Source organism: Nothobranchius furzeri, chromosome 14 (assembly GCF_043380555.1).
Source record: "Nothobranchius furzeri strain GRZ-AD chromosome 14, NfurGRZ-RIMD1, whole genome shotgun sequence".
Taxonomy (NCBI): domain Eukaryota; kingdom Metazoa; phylum Chordata; class Actinopteri; order Cyprinodontiformes; family Nothobranchiidae; genus Nothobranchius; species Nothobranchius furzeri.
This window is the reverse complement of record NC_091754.1, coordinates 782,970-799,283: the sequence shown is the minus strand read 5'-3', so window position 1 is coordinate 799,283 and position 16,314 is coordinate 782,970. Positions and strand designations below refer to the sequence as shown.

The following is a 16,314-nucleotide window of genomic DNA, read 5'->3' as shown; positions in this document are numbered from 1 at the left end:
ACAGTAGCGGGTGCAGCTGCTAATACAGTAGCAGGTGTTGCTGCTAATACAGTAGCAGGTGTAGCTGCTAATACAGTAGCAGGTGCAGCTGCTAATACAGTAGCGGGTGCAGCTGCTAATACAGTAGCGGGTGCAGCTGCTAATACAGTAGCGGGTGCAGCTGCTAATACAGTAGCAGGTGCAGCTGCTAATACAGTAGCAGGTGCAGCTGCTAATACAGTAGCGGGTACGGCTGCTAATACAGTAGCGGGTGCAGCTGCTAATACAGCAGCAGGTGCGGCTGCTAATACAGCAGCAGGTGCGGCTGCTAATACAGTAGCAGGTGTTGCTGCTAATACAGTAGCAGGTGCAGCTGCTAATACAGTAGCGGGTGCAGCTGCTAATACAGTAGCGGGTGCAGCTGCTAATACAGTAGCAGGTGCAGCTGCTAATACAGTAGCGGGTGCAGCTGCTAATACAGTAGCGGGTGCAGCTGCTAATACAGTAGCGGGTGCAGCTGCTAATACAGTAGCAGGTGCGGCTGCTAATACAGCAGCAGGTGCGGCTGCTAATACAGCAGCAGGTGCGGCTGCTAATACAGCAGCAGGTGCGGCTGCTAATACAGTAGCAGGTGTTGCTGCTAATACAGTAGCAGGTGCAGCTGCTAATACAGTAGCAGGTGCAGCTGCTAATACAGTAGCGGGTGCAGCTGCTAATACAGTAGCGGGTGCAGCTGCTAATACAGTAGCAGGTGCAGCTGCTAATACAGTAGCGGGTGCAGCTGCTAATACAGTAGCAGGTGCAGGTGCTAATACAGTAGCGGGTGCAGCTGCATATGTTTGCAATAAAAACGTTATGTTGTAATGGAATTCATGCATTCGTTTTTGTTTGCTTTGAACCCAGAGCAGACGTCACACGCCAGACGACATCAACACTGCATACTTTAGTATTTGTTCATTTATCGTGAGTAATATCGATATCTCAATATTAAGCACTGTTATCGAATATCGCAGGTTTTCCTAATATCGTGCAGCCCTAGCGTCGAGTCTAACCCTCAGAAAAACGCAGCCTGCTGGGTCTCATGTTCACCGCCACACTCGACCGTTTCTTTGCCAGTGTCCACAAAAGCATTTGATGGTATCATTACTTCTATCAGAGTCGTTATTGTACCGTCCCTAATTCATTTTGTCATTTGCGTCACGGGAACAAGCACCGTTGGCTCACATGTTGGAGCAGCTTCTCCTCATCGGCTTCATGGCTGACAAACGACTTTGTGAAAAGCGATACGGCCTCCTGCAGCCAACAACAACAAAAAAAAGAATAGAAATTGAATCCTGGCCTCTGTCGGCAGTCTCATCTGTCATCTTTTCAATATTGATGTCCATTATGTTTATGGATTATTTGGCTGTCTTCTGTTCTCTGGCCCAGCTCGGCCCATCAGACCGGCCACTCGGGGCAGCGGCCCGTTGATAACATCCTTCTGATTGATGGGTTTCATAGTTTAATTGTCAGCACAGTCCAGTTTTAATGGAGCTCCCCACACGACTGAGAGATTACATCTTAGATGAGTCAGAGTTCAAAGTGTGTGCGCGCTGGTTGTGCGGCGAATGCTGCGGGACAGACTCTGCATCATCATGCTGGGCCATTATCAGCTCTTTGGCTCATGTTCATTGCTTCCTGTATCACCTTTCATGGATCACATGTCCTTTTACTGGAACAGAGTAGCCTTTGGTATGATTTATCACACCTGTCACCTGGAATAATTTTGTCTGGCTGCTTGGGTGCAACTCCTCCGGAACACTCAATGCAACGGATTATATTTATAAGTGGTCATTTATTAGCTACATATGGCCAAAAGTAGTGCATTTAAAACACCAACCCTGCACCCTCAGGAAGGTTAGAGCAGTGTTCTTGATATCCCGCCTACCTCATCCATCACGAGTGTGAACAGGGGATTGTTTATGGGTTACTTCACTGTGCTTTGGTTTTGAATGAATAGCCCCCTCATGTGTTAATCTACACCAAATGAATCCTGTCATAAATCAGTCACTTTGACATCTTATATGTGCACGCATCTTAATCATGTGATCTCGTATTAGGCCATTGCAGCGTATGGCAATCACGCTTTTCCCATATGAGGCAAATAAACGAGCGGCGAGCTCCGGGGAAATGGAATAAATCACTTTGGGAATCTCGTGAAGGTTGATTCGGTAGCTGTGTGGGGTTTTCAGCAGCAGCCACACAGACGTAGGCAGGATGCATTGGCCTGCGTCTCTCTCATCCCTCACCGCGTCCCTCCCTGGTGTGTTTGCAACCAAGGTCGAAGTGGTCCTGCTCTGTTTTCCAGGGGTGTGTGGGCTTCATTCATCATCCCTATGATAGCTAGCATGCCCTAAATCCCCCCCTTCCTGTCTGCGTTTGGGTGTGTGTCGTTGTCCGTGAACGCCCGTGTGTGTTTGTGTGTTTCTCACTGGGAGAAATGGACTTTTGTTCCTGGGTGTGCTCGTTCAGCTGAAAGATCCTTTGTCTCGGCTCTCTCTTAAACTCCTTTTGATTTCGCAGATGTATCCCAGAGACGGCACAGCGTTGTACAGTGAGGCAGATAAATGTGGAATAGAAAACACAACAAAATGAAAGGAGGAGCAACAAAGAAAATGTAATACAGGAAGATTCACTCCGGTCCAATCAATAGTTAGCGGTCCGTTTTTGGCAGCGGCTGCAGCCTTGGGCCGGTATCAGCGGATCTATATCGGCTTGGCACATCTGGACACTGCAATTTGTCCTCTATTCTCTGCTGCAAAATGACTTCGCTTCTGTCAGGTTGGCTGGCTGGGGACCGTAAAATCTGGAATGGATTGAGACTGGGCCGGTTGATTTTCAGTCGTTACAGTCACACCACAACAATCTGGGCTGTTGAGATCAGTTTTCCAGGGCTGCAGAGGCCTTTTCACTGATTCTCCTCTACACCGCCAGGCAAACACACGCCAAGATGTCACGGGAGGTTGTTTTTTTTTAGCCGCCATAAAACAGTGACAGGTGAATCATCCCTGCAGCAGCATCTCCCATCACAGCCATGAAACCCGGCTGCTCATTCAGAGAACTCATTATGGCCTCTTCACTCATCTCCCTCCCGGCCTGACAGTTCTTTAACAAACACCTTCGGCCAAATTGTTGTCTGCATCTCTTTTTTTTTAAGGTTTAAGATTGTGCGCTTTGAGGAATATGCAGTTCCTTTGTAATGTCCCTCCTCTCAAAGCAATGCATTACAAGGAGGATGCCCGATGGGTAGCTCTATTACGGCCTTCCTTCTGAGTGTGTTTAAAAATACAGCAACAACTTTAAAACCCTCCTCCAAATATTCAGTTCCTCTTTATTCTATTCTAAGAGCTCTGAGTTACTGAAACTCTGGAAGGAAACTGTGTTTTTGTGGCTTCTGGCACAAACGTCCTGCTGTTTTGATGCCAGGCTTCAGAAAACAGAGGAGCTGACTGCTAATATAAAAGGTTCATTTGATGTTTAGATTGTTTTTTTTTTATTTTATTCCAGTCCAGCAGCAATATAGTTGCATGACTAAAATGCATTTATTAAACACCACTTGGTAAAACATTTAAAAGATTCAAATGGAAGAGTGTTCACGCGTAACATTTCCAGATACAGAGATGAATGTAGCAGCAGCTGCTGCAGCTCCTTTTACTCGCCTGGTTAAATATGCACATGCATGACCTGTAAAAAAGTTGCATTATTTCTTTTTAATCATCCACATAAAAATCACCAAGTTTCCAAACAAGGTGATCAAAGGTTGTTTTTTTTTTATTTTTTGGCGTTTTAATGTTCTGTGCTAACAGAAGCTAACAGAAGCTAACAGAAGCTAAGTGGCTCCTCCGAGGGGCTGATCAATGGGAAAAATGTCAAAAATGCTTTAAAACCAAAATGTGAGAAAATAAATGCTTGATAGAACGATCAAGGATGACCTTGGTCAAACTGATGGTTAACTTGTTTTTTCTTCGAGAACACAGGTGACGCTTTTTGTGCGAGAAATGAAAACACGCTAAAGACGTGTAAACCTCTCCCAGCCTCAGCGTGCCGCTTTAGTTTTGACATTGCTGTTTGAGTCTTTGAGTCGATCCAGTCTTCTGGTCTCTGCATGGATCTCCACCCTGGTGTGATCAGCTTCTCCTTTTCTATTCAGCGGATTTTGCAGGATTACCCTTGCCAGCATTGTCATTTAGCAACTTTTATTTTCATAAATCTTTTGCATCTGCTTAGTGATTTCGTTCCAAATCCTCTTCAGCCACACCCACACACACACACACACACACACACACACACACACACACACACACACACACACACACACACAGTTCTGGGGACCCTTCATTGTTTTGCATTCATTTTAGTGAGTGCACTGTCTAACCCTGACCACAGCTGTTATGTTCTTAACCCTAGCCTCAACTAAAAGTTAATTCACACCATTCTTCTAAAACTAAGTATTTGGGTTTTCCTTCCAATCAAATCCTTCCCACCTCCAGCCTGTCTGCAGGCTACACTCTGAAAGAGCCGTTCAACACTCAAAGCTGTTATGACTCACCTGCAAACGAGCTAAGTTTTGAACACAAACTTGGTAACTGAACACTCAGCCACCCTTCAGATTCTTCCCTGAGATGCTTCTGCAGGAAGCGAAAGCCTGCGATGCAGGAGGAAACACCGGTTGTCCCGACGTCTTTGGTGACTTCAAATGGAGTTTTTCTCTGTGGGACTTTTTTGGGGAGTTTGACCTAAAGTTGAAGTGGTTTCTCCTTCTCTGATATTATTGAGCGGAGAGGCTTTCACAGCAGCGGCGTTCTGTTGCTGACTACGTGAGTGTGTGATGAGTGGAGGGCCAGGGAAGTGCAGCGACTCAGTGAGACTGATAACCGGATGGTCCAATAGCTGCTTTGGGTCTGAAACATGCTCTTGGCGGATAAATGTGAGAGAACCACTTCATACAGTTTTTGGTTTGTTTAAGATGCATGAAAAAATGTTGTAAGCTAATTTGTTTTCTAAATTTGCCTTTGCAGCTTTACACACACACACACACACACACACACACACATACACACACACACACACACACACACGCACGCACACACACACACACGCACACACACACACGCACGCACACACACACACACACACACACATACACACACACACACACACACACGCACGCACACATACACACACACACACACACACGCACACACGTACGCACACACACATACACACACACACACACACACACACACATACACACACACACACACACACGCACGCACACACATACACACACACACACACACACACACGCACGCACGTACGCACACACACATACACACACACACACACACACACACACACACACACACACACACACACACACACACACATACACACACACACACACACACACGCACGCACACACACACACACACACACACACACACACGTACGCACACACACATACACACACACACACACACACACACGCACGCACGTACGCACACACACATACACACATACACACACACATACACACACACATACACACACACGCACACACACACACACGCACACACACACACACACACACATACACACACACACACATACCCACGCACACACACGTACGCACACACACACACACACACACACACACACACACACACACACACACACCCCTGACACGTTTTAATAAATTGCTTTCTGTGGACGGTGTGAGTAGAATGTGAATCGCTGAGAAAATGTTAACATGAATGAGTGAAAATATTGTGTTTTTTCCTGAGGCGTTATGCGGTTCATGAACATTTGCAGAGAGACAAAATCGAAGTGGACAGAAAGAAATGTATTAGTCAAGCTCAATAAGAAGCCTGACAGTCACAGAAATGCAAACCTGGCTTTGTGCATTCTTTTGAGGGTTTCCTTTAGATGCATGAATACTGAGAGTGCTAAGTGTGATTACATCAGATGTGCCTAAACGCATATTTCTTCAGCGACGTTTCCAGCTCCATCATCACATATCTGTCTGGTTTGCCATGAAAAGTGTTCATCCCAGGTTGCATTTCACGATTTACAGGAGTTAAACCAATCGACCGGAGCTACCCTCAGCAGAGCGACTGAACCAGCCGCTGCAGTTAAATAATCTCCGAGCGTGTTGCCAGTTCCCCTCATGCAGAAAGCCTCTGCCCTTTGAGTCTTGTGTGTGGATGTTCGGCACAATCAGAAAAGATGCAGGTTTACACACAGACATCTTAAAGAATAGTTTCTTGTCTGAGTTGGTTTCAGTGAAACCGTGAAGCTCTAGAAGCCTTTTAGAGGATTAAAGCTGCTCTTTACCCCCAGATCTCTTACTTTTGCTCTTTCATTTCATATCTCCTCTGTATTATCTCCCACTTCCTCTGCCTTGTAACTCGCTCCGAAACTCTTGTTTTTTTCTTTGCTCTTCTCTGGGGCGTTTCAAGCAAACACAACTGTTTCCAACCAAGACAATACTCTGGAAGAGAGGATTTGTTTGAGATGAAAGTGAGACAAAGATTTTACCCAAGGAGCGGCCCAGCTGACCGCTCTCGTCCAGGCGTGGATCGATACTAGGTGATGTAGGAGCTGGTGGGGGGTGATGGAGGGGGAAGTAGAAGGGCTAATCATTTCAGTCATTACCCAGCCGTGTCTCCTGATCCCAGGGATTAGCAGACATAGAAGCAGGGGAGATGTTGTGTTAGTGCTACATGAGACTATCAGGGATTTGAGGAGTAGAAAACACGGCCCGTCCCCAGCTGACTTTGACAGCTGCGTCTGCAGACCTGTAAACGGGGATGTGGTGAAGAGTGTGTCTGCACGGTGTTTCTGTGAGGACGGGACGGACAGAAGGAGGAGGAAATGGAGACTTTGCCTTGCACGTGTTTGTGTACATATGTGGGGAAATCCGAGTCGACTGTCCGGCATTAGCTCTGCCCCCTCCCGCAATGTGGGAGAGGGGATTCATGGGAGAGCTTACATGCTTGTCTGCCCACAGGCCTTTACGTGGAGCTGATCGTTTGACAGCAGACAAAGAGGCAAGGGAGGCGGGCGTGCCTGCAAGACCTGAAAATTGGCATGTGTGAGAATTTCACACGTTGTAACATACTGGGAGTGCAGAAAAGAGGGAAAATCACATGGATGTGAGTGGTCAGAGAGCTGGAACAGGCTAATCAATCAGCTGTGGTCCCACGTGTGACATGACTGGATCATGACTCCACTAGCATGACCTGCCAGGGGAACCGTTCTGTTCCCACAGAACTACAAGGTTTTCTCAGGTTCATGAAAGTAGATGGCCTGCATTTGATATAGCGCCTCCTAGGGTTGTAAAGCCCCCCAAGGTGCTTTACAACACAAACAATCATTCACACACACACACACACACACACACACACACACACACACACACACACACACACACACACACACACACATGCTGGTATGTGAACCCTGCATGTGTTGTGGGTCCCAGCTAGGCCAACATCTGTGTCCAAAGCAGTTGTTCTAGTGGAGACTAAACCGAGGAAGCTCCTCTGAGGGTTTAACAATCTATGCCAAGTCTGCAGAGGTGGTTGATGAGCCAAAGCATGCAGATGCAAACCAAGGCCAAACTCAAGCTGCAGCTTAAAGGTTTGATTTTTTTTTTGTAAAAGTCCTACACATATAGTATCATAGCATCCAATTATTATCCCAACCTGATCTGTCTAAAATGTGACTGTAGGCCACCGAACATGTGTGTTCTGACTCAGAACTTCTGAGGAATACTCTGCTTTTGCTTCTCTAGCAACTGTGTGAATCTGCACATTAAAAGCATTTTTTCTTAACTGATTTCATTTTCAGTAGTCGTGCAGCTTCAAACTAGCCTAAAGGTACAGGACCTTGTCTTGTCAGTATTTTCCTAACTTTAAATTAATTCAGTAAGTTGCTGTGGGCGTTTGAATTTTATTGTCAAACTGTAATTTTTGTGTAAGTAGTTCTCAATTAAATTCTGTCAAATTGGAATGAAATTGCAACATGTAGTACATCCGTTCATTCATTCATCAATCCAATAAAAAATCCATTCATCGTGTATATTTGGTGTCGGGTTACGGGGGCAGCAGCCTCAGAGAGGCCCAGACTTCCCTCTTCCCAGTCACTTGGGCCAGCTCCTCGGGGGGAATCCTCAGGCGTTCCCTGGCCAGACAAGAGACGCAGTCCTTCCAGCGTGTCCTGGGTCTTCCTTTAGGTCTCCTCCTGGTTGGGCGTGCCCAGAAAACTCCACCAGGGGGCGTCTTAACCAGATGTCTTGGCTTCTCACCCTATCTCTAAGGGAGAGTCCAGACCCCCTATGCAGAAACTCATTTTGACCACTTGTGTCCACAATCTCATTCTTTCTATTACTACCCAAAGCTCATGACCATAGATGAGGGTAGGAACGTAGATCGAGCAGTAAATCAGGAACTTCACCTTCCACCTCATCCTCTCGTTTCTCCGCGACAGACCGGTACAACGCCTGCATCACTGCAGATCATCACCAATCCATCTCCTGCTCCATTTTTTAACTCATGAACAAACAAAGGGTAGTTATTTATTAAACTTTATTATTCCACACACAAGTCCATAACAACACAAAACCAACACACAACACAGGAGAATTACAAAATGTGCAGGCTGTTACACCAGTGACATAAAACTACTGTTATGAGGATTTACTTTTGCCACAATTATTGGATTCTCAGAATTGTCCAGGTGGCTCCTAAAGCCAAACATCAATTGTTTTTTACTGTGCCTCAAATTAGAAGCCGGCCGATAGATTCAATTTTTTCTATATCGGCTATAATTATTTTTAAAGCCGATAAAAACAATTTAAAAAGCAGGCACCTGTGTGGCCAACTGCCACCACTGCTAAACGGAAGCATAAAAACCAGAAGGACCCAAACACACTGTCTTTTGAAATGTTTTGAGTTTGTTTTGGTATTGAAGTTCAAAATATTTTAATAAATATTAAGACATTTATTGACCCATTTAATTTATATGGCACACAGTGAGTGCTCAGTTGTCTTTCAGGATCAATGTGCTGCTAAAGTGTGTGTGTGTGTAGACAGACAGACAGACAGGCAGGCAGACAGACAGACAGACAGACAGACAGACAGGCAGACAGACAGACAGGCAGACAGACAGACAGACAGGCAGGCAGACAGACAGACAGACAGACAGACAGACAGGCAGACAGACAGACAGGCAGACAGACAGGCAGACAGACAGGCAGACAGACAGACAGACAGGCAGACAGACAGGCAGACAGACAGACAGACAGACAGACAGGCAGACAGACAGGCAGACAGACAGGCAGACAGACAGACAGACAGGCAGACAGACAGGCAGACAGACAGACAGACAGACAGACAGGCAGACAGACAGACAGACAGACAGACAGACAGACAGACAGACAGGCAGACAGACAGGCAGACAGACAGACAGACAGACAGACAGCCAGACAGACAGACAGACAGGCAGACAGACAGGCAGACAGACAGGCAGACAGGCAGGCAGACAGACAGACAGACAGACAGACAGGCAGACAGACAGACAGACAGACAGGCAGACAGACAGGCAGACAGACAGACAGACAGGCAGACAGACAGGCAGACAGACAGACAGACAGACAGACAGACAGACAGACAGGCAGGCAGGCAGACAGACAGACAGACAGACAGACAGACAGACAGACAGACAGACGTGTGATGGACTAGCGACATGTCCAGGGCATGCCCCAAATGACTGGTTTTAGTAATCTAGAAATAAATGAGTGTTAAAATGTTTCAGTTATGTGTTTCTCAGCAACTGAATAGATAGACAGACGGACGGACGGACGGACGGACGGACATCACCCATCGGTCAGCCTCTACCTCAAGTGTAGGCACTGTGTTAGCCACAAATAGTAGACTGGCATTATGCCACCTGGGGACACCCAACAGACTGTACACCTCAGTGCATCATTATAAGCTACCTTGAGGCCGTGCAGAATCTTTTTGTAGCCAGACCACAACTGAGCAGTATACATAGGTGCAATGCAAGATCTAAAAAAAGAACATTTCACAGACAGAGCAACATGTTTTAGCCGTAATCTCTTGGAAGACTTGCCATACAAGCTCCATCAGTCAGCTTCACGTCCTGTCACCTGGACAGTTCAGTGACCTGAAGGTAAAGCCGTGACTACAGAATGTACAGCGTTCTGCATGACTGCAAACGTTTGGCTCTCAGAGGAAGAGCAGCTAGCGGTCAACACCTGCAGCTTCAAACAGACAAAGCACAAACTCTGAAAGGAAAGCAGGGCTTTTGAAGGAGTTTGAAGATCCCAGCAAAGCAGCTCTCCACTGGTTTATTTCATTGTGATTTTGGACTGAAGAGGTGAATGAAAGCTGCTGGAGGGACTCAACGGTGGGAAAGTCCAAGTAGAGTTTGCTGATCATGTTCAACACTCAAACTTCACCGACTTTGACCTTAAAATAAAATGTCTGAGCAAACTTAAGCCTTAAAGTGGAAAATTAGGTTAAACCACACTACCAGAGTTATTTTCAGTTCAATCCAGCACATCACAAGGGATCACAAGAAATAACAAAAGTTGCAGAAGGGGAAATGAAAGACATGACACAAGGGAGCAATGCACGGCGGCTGCGGTCAGGGATATTAAAGATATGACATGGGGAAATGATGCCAACTTCCACCTCTTCATCTTCTTTTTCAAAGTTGTTCTCGTGAGGCTGGGGCAGTTTAAAAATAGAGCTTGTCTAATAGAGAGTTGGGAGGGTGAGGAAAGTGGGTCTTCTGTGGTTGGAGAATGCAATTTGAGATTGGCCAGATTGCTTTTTATTCCTCCTTCATCTCCCCGTCGGCCACTCACGAGGCGTGATATGCACCAGCAAGGTCCCTAAGCCGCAATAAGTCTGACGCCATTCTCCACACCACCGCCAAGGAGTCGTTCACTCGCAGCACGAGAAAAGTCAACGCCATGAAATAAAAGAGGGACTCAGGAAAGATCAGCAGGGGATTTGAGAGTGATAGATGAGATGCAGGCGAGGGAATGGTGGAGAGAGGGTGAACGGATGAAGGAGGTGGCTTCGGTGGGATTTCGGTGGCATATGGCAGAATGTAAATGCACTCCAGTTTTTCTTTATCGCATCAAATGCACTTTTTGAAAGGTTTGATCTACTTTGGAGCAAACTTGGTATAAGTTGGGATCAAACAGGCATCACATGTTTTAATCGTTATTCAAACTATAGTGATCCTGTTTCTCTTTGCAGTCGGTTTGTTATTCTGCTTCCGTACGTTTTTTGGCATTTAACTACTTCCACAATTCTTCAACTATTTACACAATTTTGGTATCAAAACGTTCAGCTCGTTCAGCTTATGCGGGCAATGACTTTTGGTATTAAAATATTTTATACTTTTTGAGATATTCAGCTTTTTCTGCGAGTTTTGGTCACATTGAAATGAACGGGATTGCTCAATTTTCAGCTAAATCCTATCACATTTTTGAGCTCTTACTCTTATAGTTTAACTTTAACCTAGAGACTTCATTCAAGTTTCAACAAACTCACAAGACTTTCAGCTATTACTGGTTAAAATCTTTTTGATATCTATTACAGTTTTTCCAAAATCGCAGGTAGAAGTTGAGGCACGGCTTGAGATTTTCAGTATTACGGTTCTTTCTCTACAAGCCTCAGAAGGAGGAGACACCCTGATTCTCTCGTTGAAACCCATGTTAAAGGAACAGAGATTTTCTCCTCCGATTGGCTTCAGACAGCTAAAATGTTCTCATCATAGCTTCTAGACAATTCATGGTAGGCAAATAAAAATTTGCATAGATGACCATCAAAGCCTTCTGCCGCTCATGCATTTTGAATTTTTCCAATAGGTGCAGTGGTTTTTGAATGGCGATGAGACGTGTCAGAGGTCTCAAATGACATCTGAGCAGCTGAGCTCTGTTAAATGCATGATTTATGAAATCTTGAAACACAAATTTCCACCGACCACATATTTTATAGTACACCAATGATTTTCTCAAATTTAGTAGGTTATTTTGTCAACTTCAAAGGGATGTCTTCAGTTCTGCTGTTAGTATTACATTTTTTGTGCTATAAGCCCCAGAAGGAGGACTGTGCCTGCTTTCCTCCATTTAAATCCCTTTAGAAAAAGGCACCTGTGGTCGACAGACAGCGGAAATTTTCTCCTCATATCTTCCAGAACATTTGCGGTAGGCACACAAGACTTCACACACATGACCACCAAAGGCTTCTGCCACTCACGCTTTTTGACTTTTTCAATTCGGTGCAGTACTTTTCGAATGGTGATGAGAAGTTTGACAGGTCCAATTTCACTTCTGAAGGACAGCTTTAAAGGCTTCTCTCATTAACAGGAGAACAGCTGCAGGCCTCCAACAGCCGAGGAAAAGGCGGGAAAACAGTGCTTCTCTCTGATTGGTTGAGAGTGTTCAACCATTTTCTGTCCAAGCTGGATCGTGAACCCACACATATGATGCATCAAATCGGCCAGCTTGGTCTCAGGAATCTTGTACTCAATTTTAAATGCGTTATCTTTTACCATGGTAACACAAGTGCATAAGGATATCCCCCAACAACTCTCACTGAAATGAATGTGAAAAGCCTAATATTGAGCCTATAACATACTGCTGTTTCTTATCGTTCTGAGCTCTATACACTTAAAACTAGCAGCATAGGTGACATTTTAACACTAGTCCGAAGGCAGGAACTGCCCCCTCCTCCTTCGCTGCTCTCTCATTGGCTGACAGTTAGGGATGAGCTGGATACTTGTTTCAGACGAGTGCCCGGTACGGATAAAGCATTTTTGACGAGTACGAGCATGAAACGAGCAAAACTGGTAAATATCTGTAATCGTGCTGAAGGAAAATCCTCATTGGGTAACTGACTGTCTTCACGCTCTGTGATTGGCTGGTCAAATAGAGCGCTCGCCCCTCCCTACACACAAAACTCTGCAGCTGGGAGCTCACAGCTCAGTCCACGTCCGGTCCATCCACGCACACACACACACACACACACACACACACAGTAACGGATCTCTCTGTGCTTGCTTCACTGTTCACGTTTCGTCAGAACTCCCTATGTTTTCTTCAGTTTGCTTCTTTTTAAAGTTACTTTAAAGTTATTTAAAGTTACTTTTTCCATAACGCACGAGGTGCATTTGACAAGACAGAGCTGAAAACGGCTCGTGCTGTGTCAGTCACTGCCTCCGCTCCGGTCGTTTTTTTTTCCTCTTCCTCCCTCCTCTTCCTCAGGATCCACTCCCTCTTTCATATTCACTCTCTCTTTCTTTACATTTTTAAATCACAATTGTCTATTTGTTGCTCATTTTGAATATATTTTAAGCATTTTCTAAATTCTCTTTTCTATTTTACATGTTTTGTTTTTGTGAAGCACCCCATGATTTTTATCTTGAGAAGCGCTATAGAAAAGATCTTTTCTTCTCTCTCTCTCTCTTAATTCATGCACTTAAATATAATGTTCAGATTTTATTGAAAAACTTGGCACGTAATAGTTCCTTTACTATTGTGATCAAAAACATTTAATCTCAACTCTGAGGCTGCTCTGTAAATAGTTTTCAAATAAACAATACACACAGCAACTTCTGATCCGACTTAAAATAATGTATTGATGTAAACCACACCCACTTCCGGTTAAACTACACCCACTTCTGGGTTAGGCCACGCCCACTCCGAGTACAGATACAGATACAGATTATTTAGATGGTTGAGCAGATACAGATACTGATAGTGGTGTACTCGCTCATCCCTACTGAGAGTTTTCAATCGTCTTCTGCCTAAAAGGAAATGTGCACCCACACATATGATACATCAATTCAACCTGCTTGGTCCCAGGAGTCTTGTATTAACTTGATATTGTGTTCTGCATTACCATGGCAACGTGCTTAGCAACAACATTTAAAAACATTTTAGACACAACTGTATCAACATACTTTAATATAGAAATGTTATTCAAAGTTTAAAAGTCATGTGTCATTGTACATTGCTTTATTAAATCAGACTCCTGTCATCTGTTACCATGGCAACACAAGGAACTACAAATCACTTTAACCAAGTCTCATAGGAATTAATATAAAAGCTGAATATTGAGCCAATAACAGACTTCTGTTTTTGATCTTTTTGAACTATCTGTACTTAAATCTAGAAACAAGTTAAATTTTATTGACCGTCAGAAGGTGGGAAAGTGCCCCACTCCCTCTCAGTCCCCTGATTGGTTGAGAGAGGTCAATCATCTTCTGGCTAAATGGACTTACACACCCACGCATGTGAGACATCAACCCGATCGGCTTGGCCTAAGGAATCCATCCATCCACATATAAATCCATACATGCTTCTATCCATCCATCCATTTATCCATCCATCCAATAAACCATCTATCATCCATCCAACAGTCCATTTATCATTTCATTCATCCAACCATTCATCAATTCCATACTAAGTCTGAACATATGTTAATCTGTTTCAGATATCAGTAAATGTTTCTAAATTCACAGTTCAGCCAATTGTAAAAATTTACCTATTAAACTATTCTCATTCAAATGCCAGCTGTTTAAATATTTCAACTTTTGACTTTTTAATCAATGCTCAAATATTTAAGTTTTCTGCTTTTTAGCTTTTTTTGTCCATTCTCCACCTATATTCTGAGCTTTATTACACTTGTTGGTGATTTTTGCTTCTAAATCTTTTAATACTTTCAGCTAATTTTGACAGTTTAGATTAGTTTCAGCTTCACTTCAGCTATTCAGCAGCTTCAGCAATCAGTTTTCAAATTTAGCAAATGCTGCTAATTTCACAGTTCAGCTAAATGTAAATATTAAACTGTTAAACTTGTCCTACTGAAATAACATGTGTTTAGACATTTTAGCTGTCCAGATTTTTATACATTATTCACAGATTTCAGTTTTCTGCTGTTTAGGATTATTTTTCTCTATTATTCACTTACTTTTTGTGCTTTACTTGGTTGGTGCTTTTTGCTCCTACATCTGTCGATACATTCAGCTCATTTTGACAGTTTTGCTTAGTTTCAGCTTCAGTTCAGCTATTAAGCTGGCTCAGCTAACAGTTGAAGCTATCCAGCATTCAAACAGCATTTCTGCAAGGAATGCAATTTATCTAGTTTACAGTCTTTTTTGTGTCGCTTTTAGGAGGAGAAGGATCATCTGAGACTGGGCAGAAGGAGACGTCCACCTGCGACATTTGCCAGTTTGGGGCAGAGTGCGATGTGGACGCAGAAGACGTTTGGTCAGTTCAAACACAAACGCTGCTATAGCCCGCTTCCTGCTCAGACCACACTGACTCTTTCAAACATTTCAAGCCTCACATGTAGTTTAAAACACAAAGACTGTAGAGAAGTGCTCCTTTGTCCTGCACCCACCCACCACTGAACACCCACTGAGGGTTTATTGCATGGCTGACCATTTCATTTAACCTCAATTACCAGAGCAGGGTTAAGAGAGAAAGGAGATTTTCGCTTATGCTGGAAATCCAATTACTATTCTTACAGGACTTGGCAATGTCAGGCCAAAAATGACTTTGACTCACACAAGAAAAGCTAGCTCAGTGATGAAATAACGTTTGTCAGAGATTTAACCATTTATTGCAGATGAGACGGATGCGGCTAATGTGTTTTTTTGGTTTGCTTGTATGCGAGGAAGCGGCAGAAGAGAACACCCTCGGGGGGTAGCTACATAAAAACATGTCTGTGGAAAAAAGGAAAACCCAATTAAACGGAGGCTCAACTGGTGAACTGCTCCAGCACCAGCACCGGTGCTTTGTACAGCATGAATCAGACTTAAATGAACCAACACTGCTGAACATAATCAGCTGCTATCAGCAAATGGGAGGCAGTGCTTGTAAGGAATCCCAGACGTACCGCTAGAAATTAGAAGTGCCCTGAGAGTACGACTCCATCAGACGGCTTGATGTAATGGAAAGATAATGTACCCTGGTGTGCTATAACCATAATGCCAAGGAATGGCTTCATGATGCTTTTTGAGTCTTGTTGCAAATACTAAACAGCTGGAGTCCACTCCTTCTGATGCTACCCACTTTAGCAAATGCACCTTAATATGCCACTAAAACACAGAAATTGATTTATTGGCAATTTTTGAATCCCCAACGGGAGGATTCATGAGATTCAGAGGTACAGCTGCCGGTTTGTGCGCATAAACCTGAAAACATTAGGAAAATGGGGCTTTTAATCTTATTTAGCTCAAACTGAAACA

At 44.2% G+C, this 16,314-nt stretch overlaps 1 protein-coding gene across 1 annotated transcript in view; it reads left to right on the top strand.

Moving 5' to 3' along the window:
- Positions 1-16,314, top strand: part of tmeff2a (transmembrane protein with EGF-like and two follistatin-like domains 2a) — a 184,478-nt gene that overhangs the window by 139,055 nt on the left and 29,109 nt on the right. Inside the window, exon 5 of the mRNA XM_015965494.3 lies at positions 15,235-15,331. Within this exon, the coding sequence (XP_015820980.1) occupies positions 15,235-15,331 (97 nt within the window). The remainder of the gene's footprint in view (positions 1-15,234; positions 15,332-16,314) is intronic.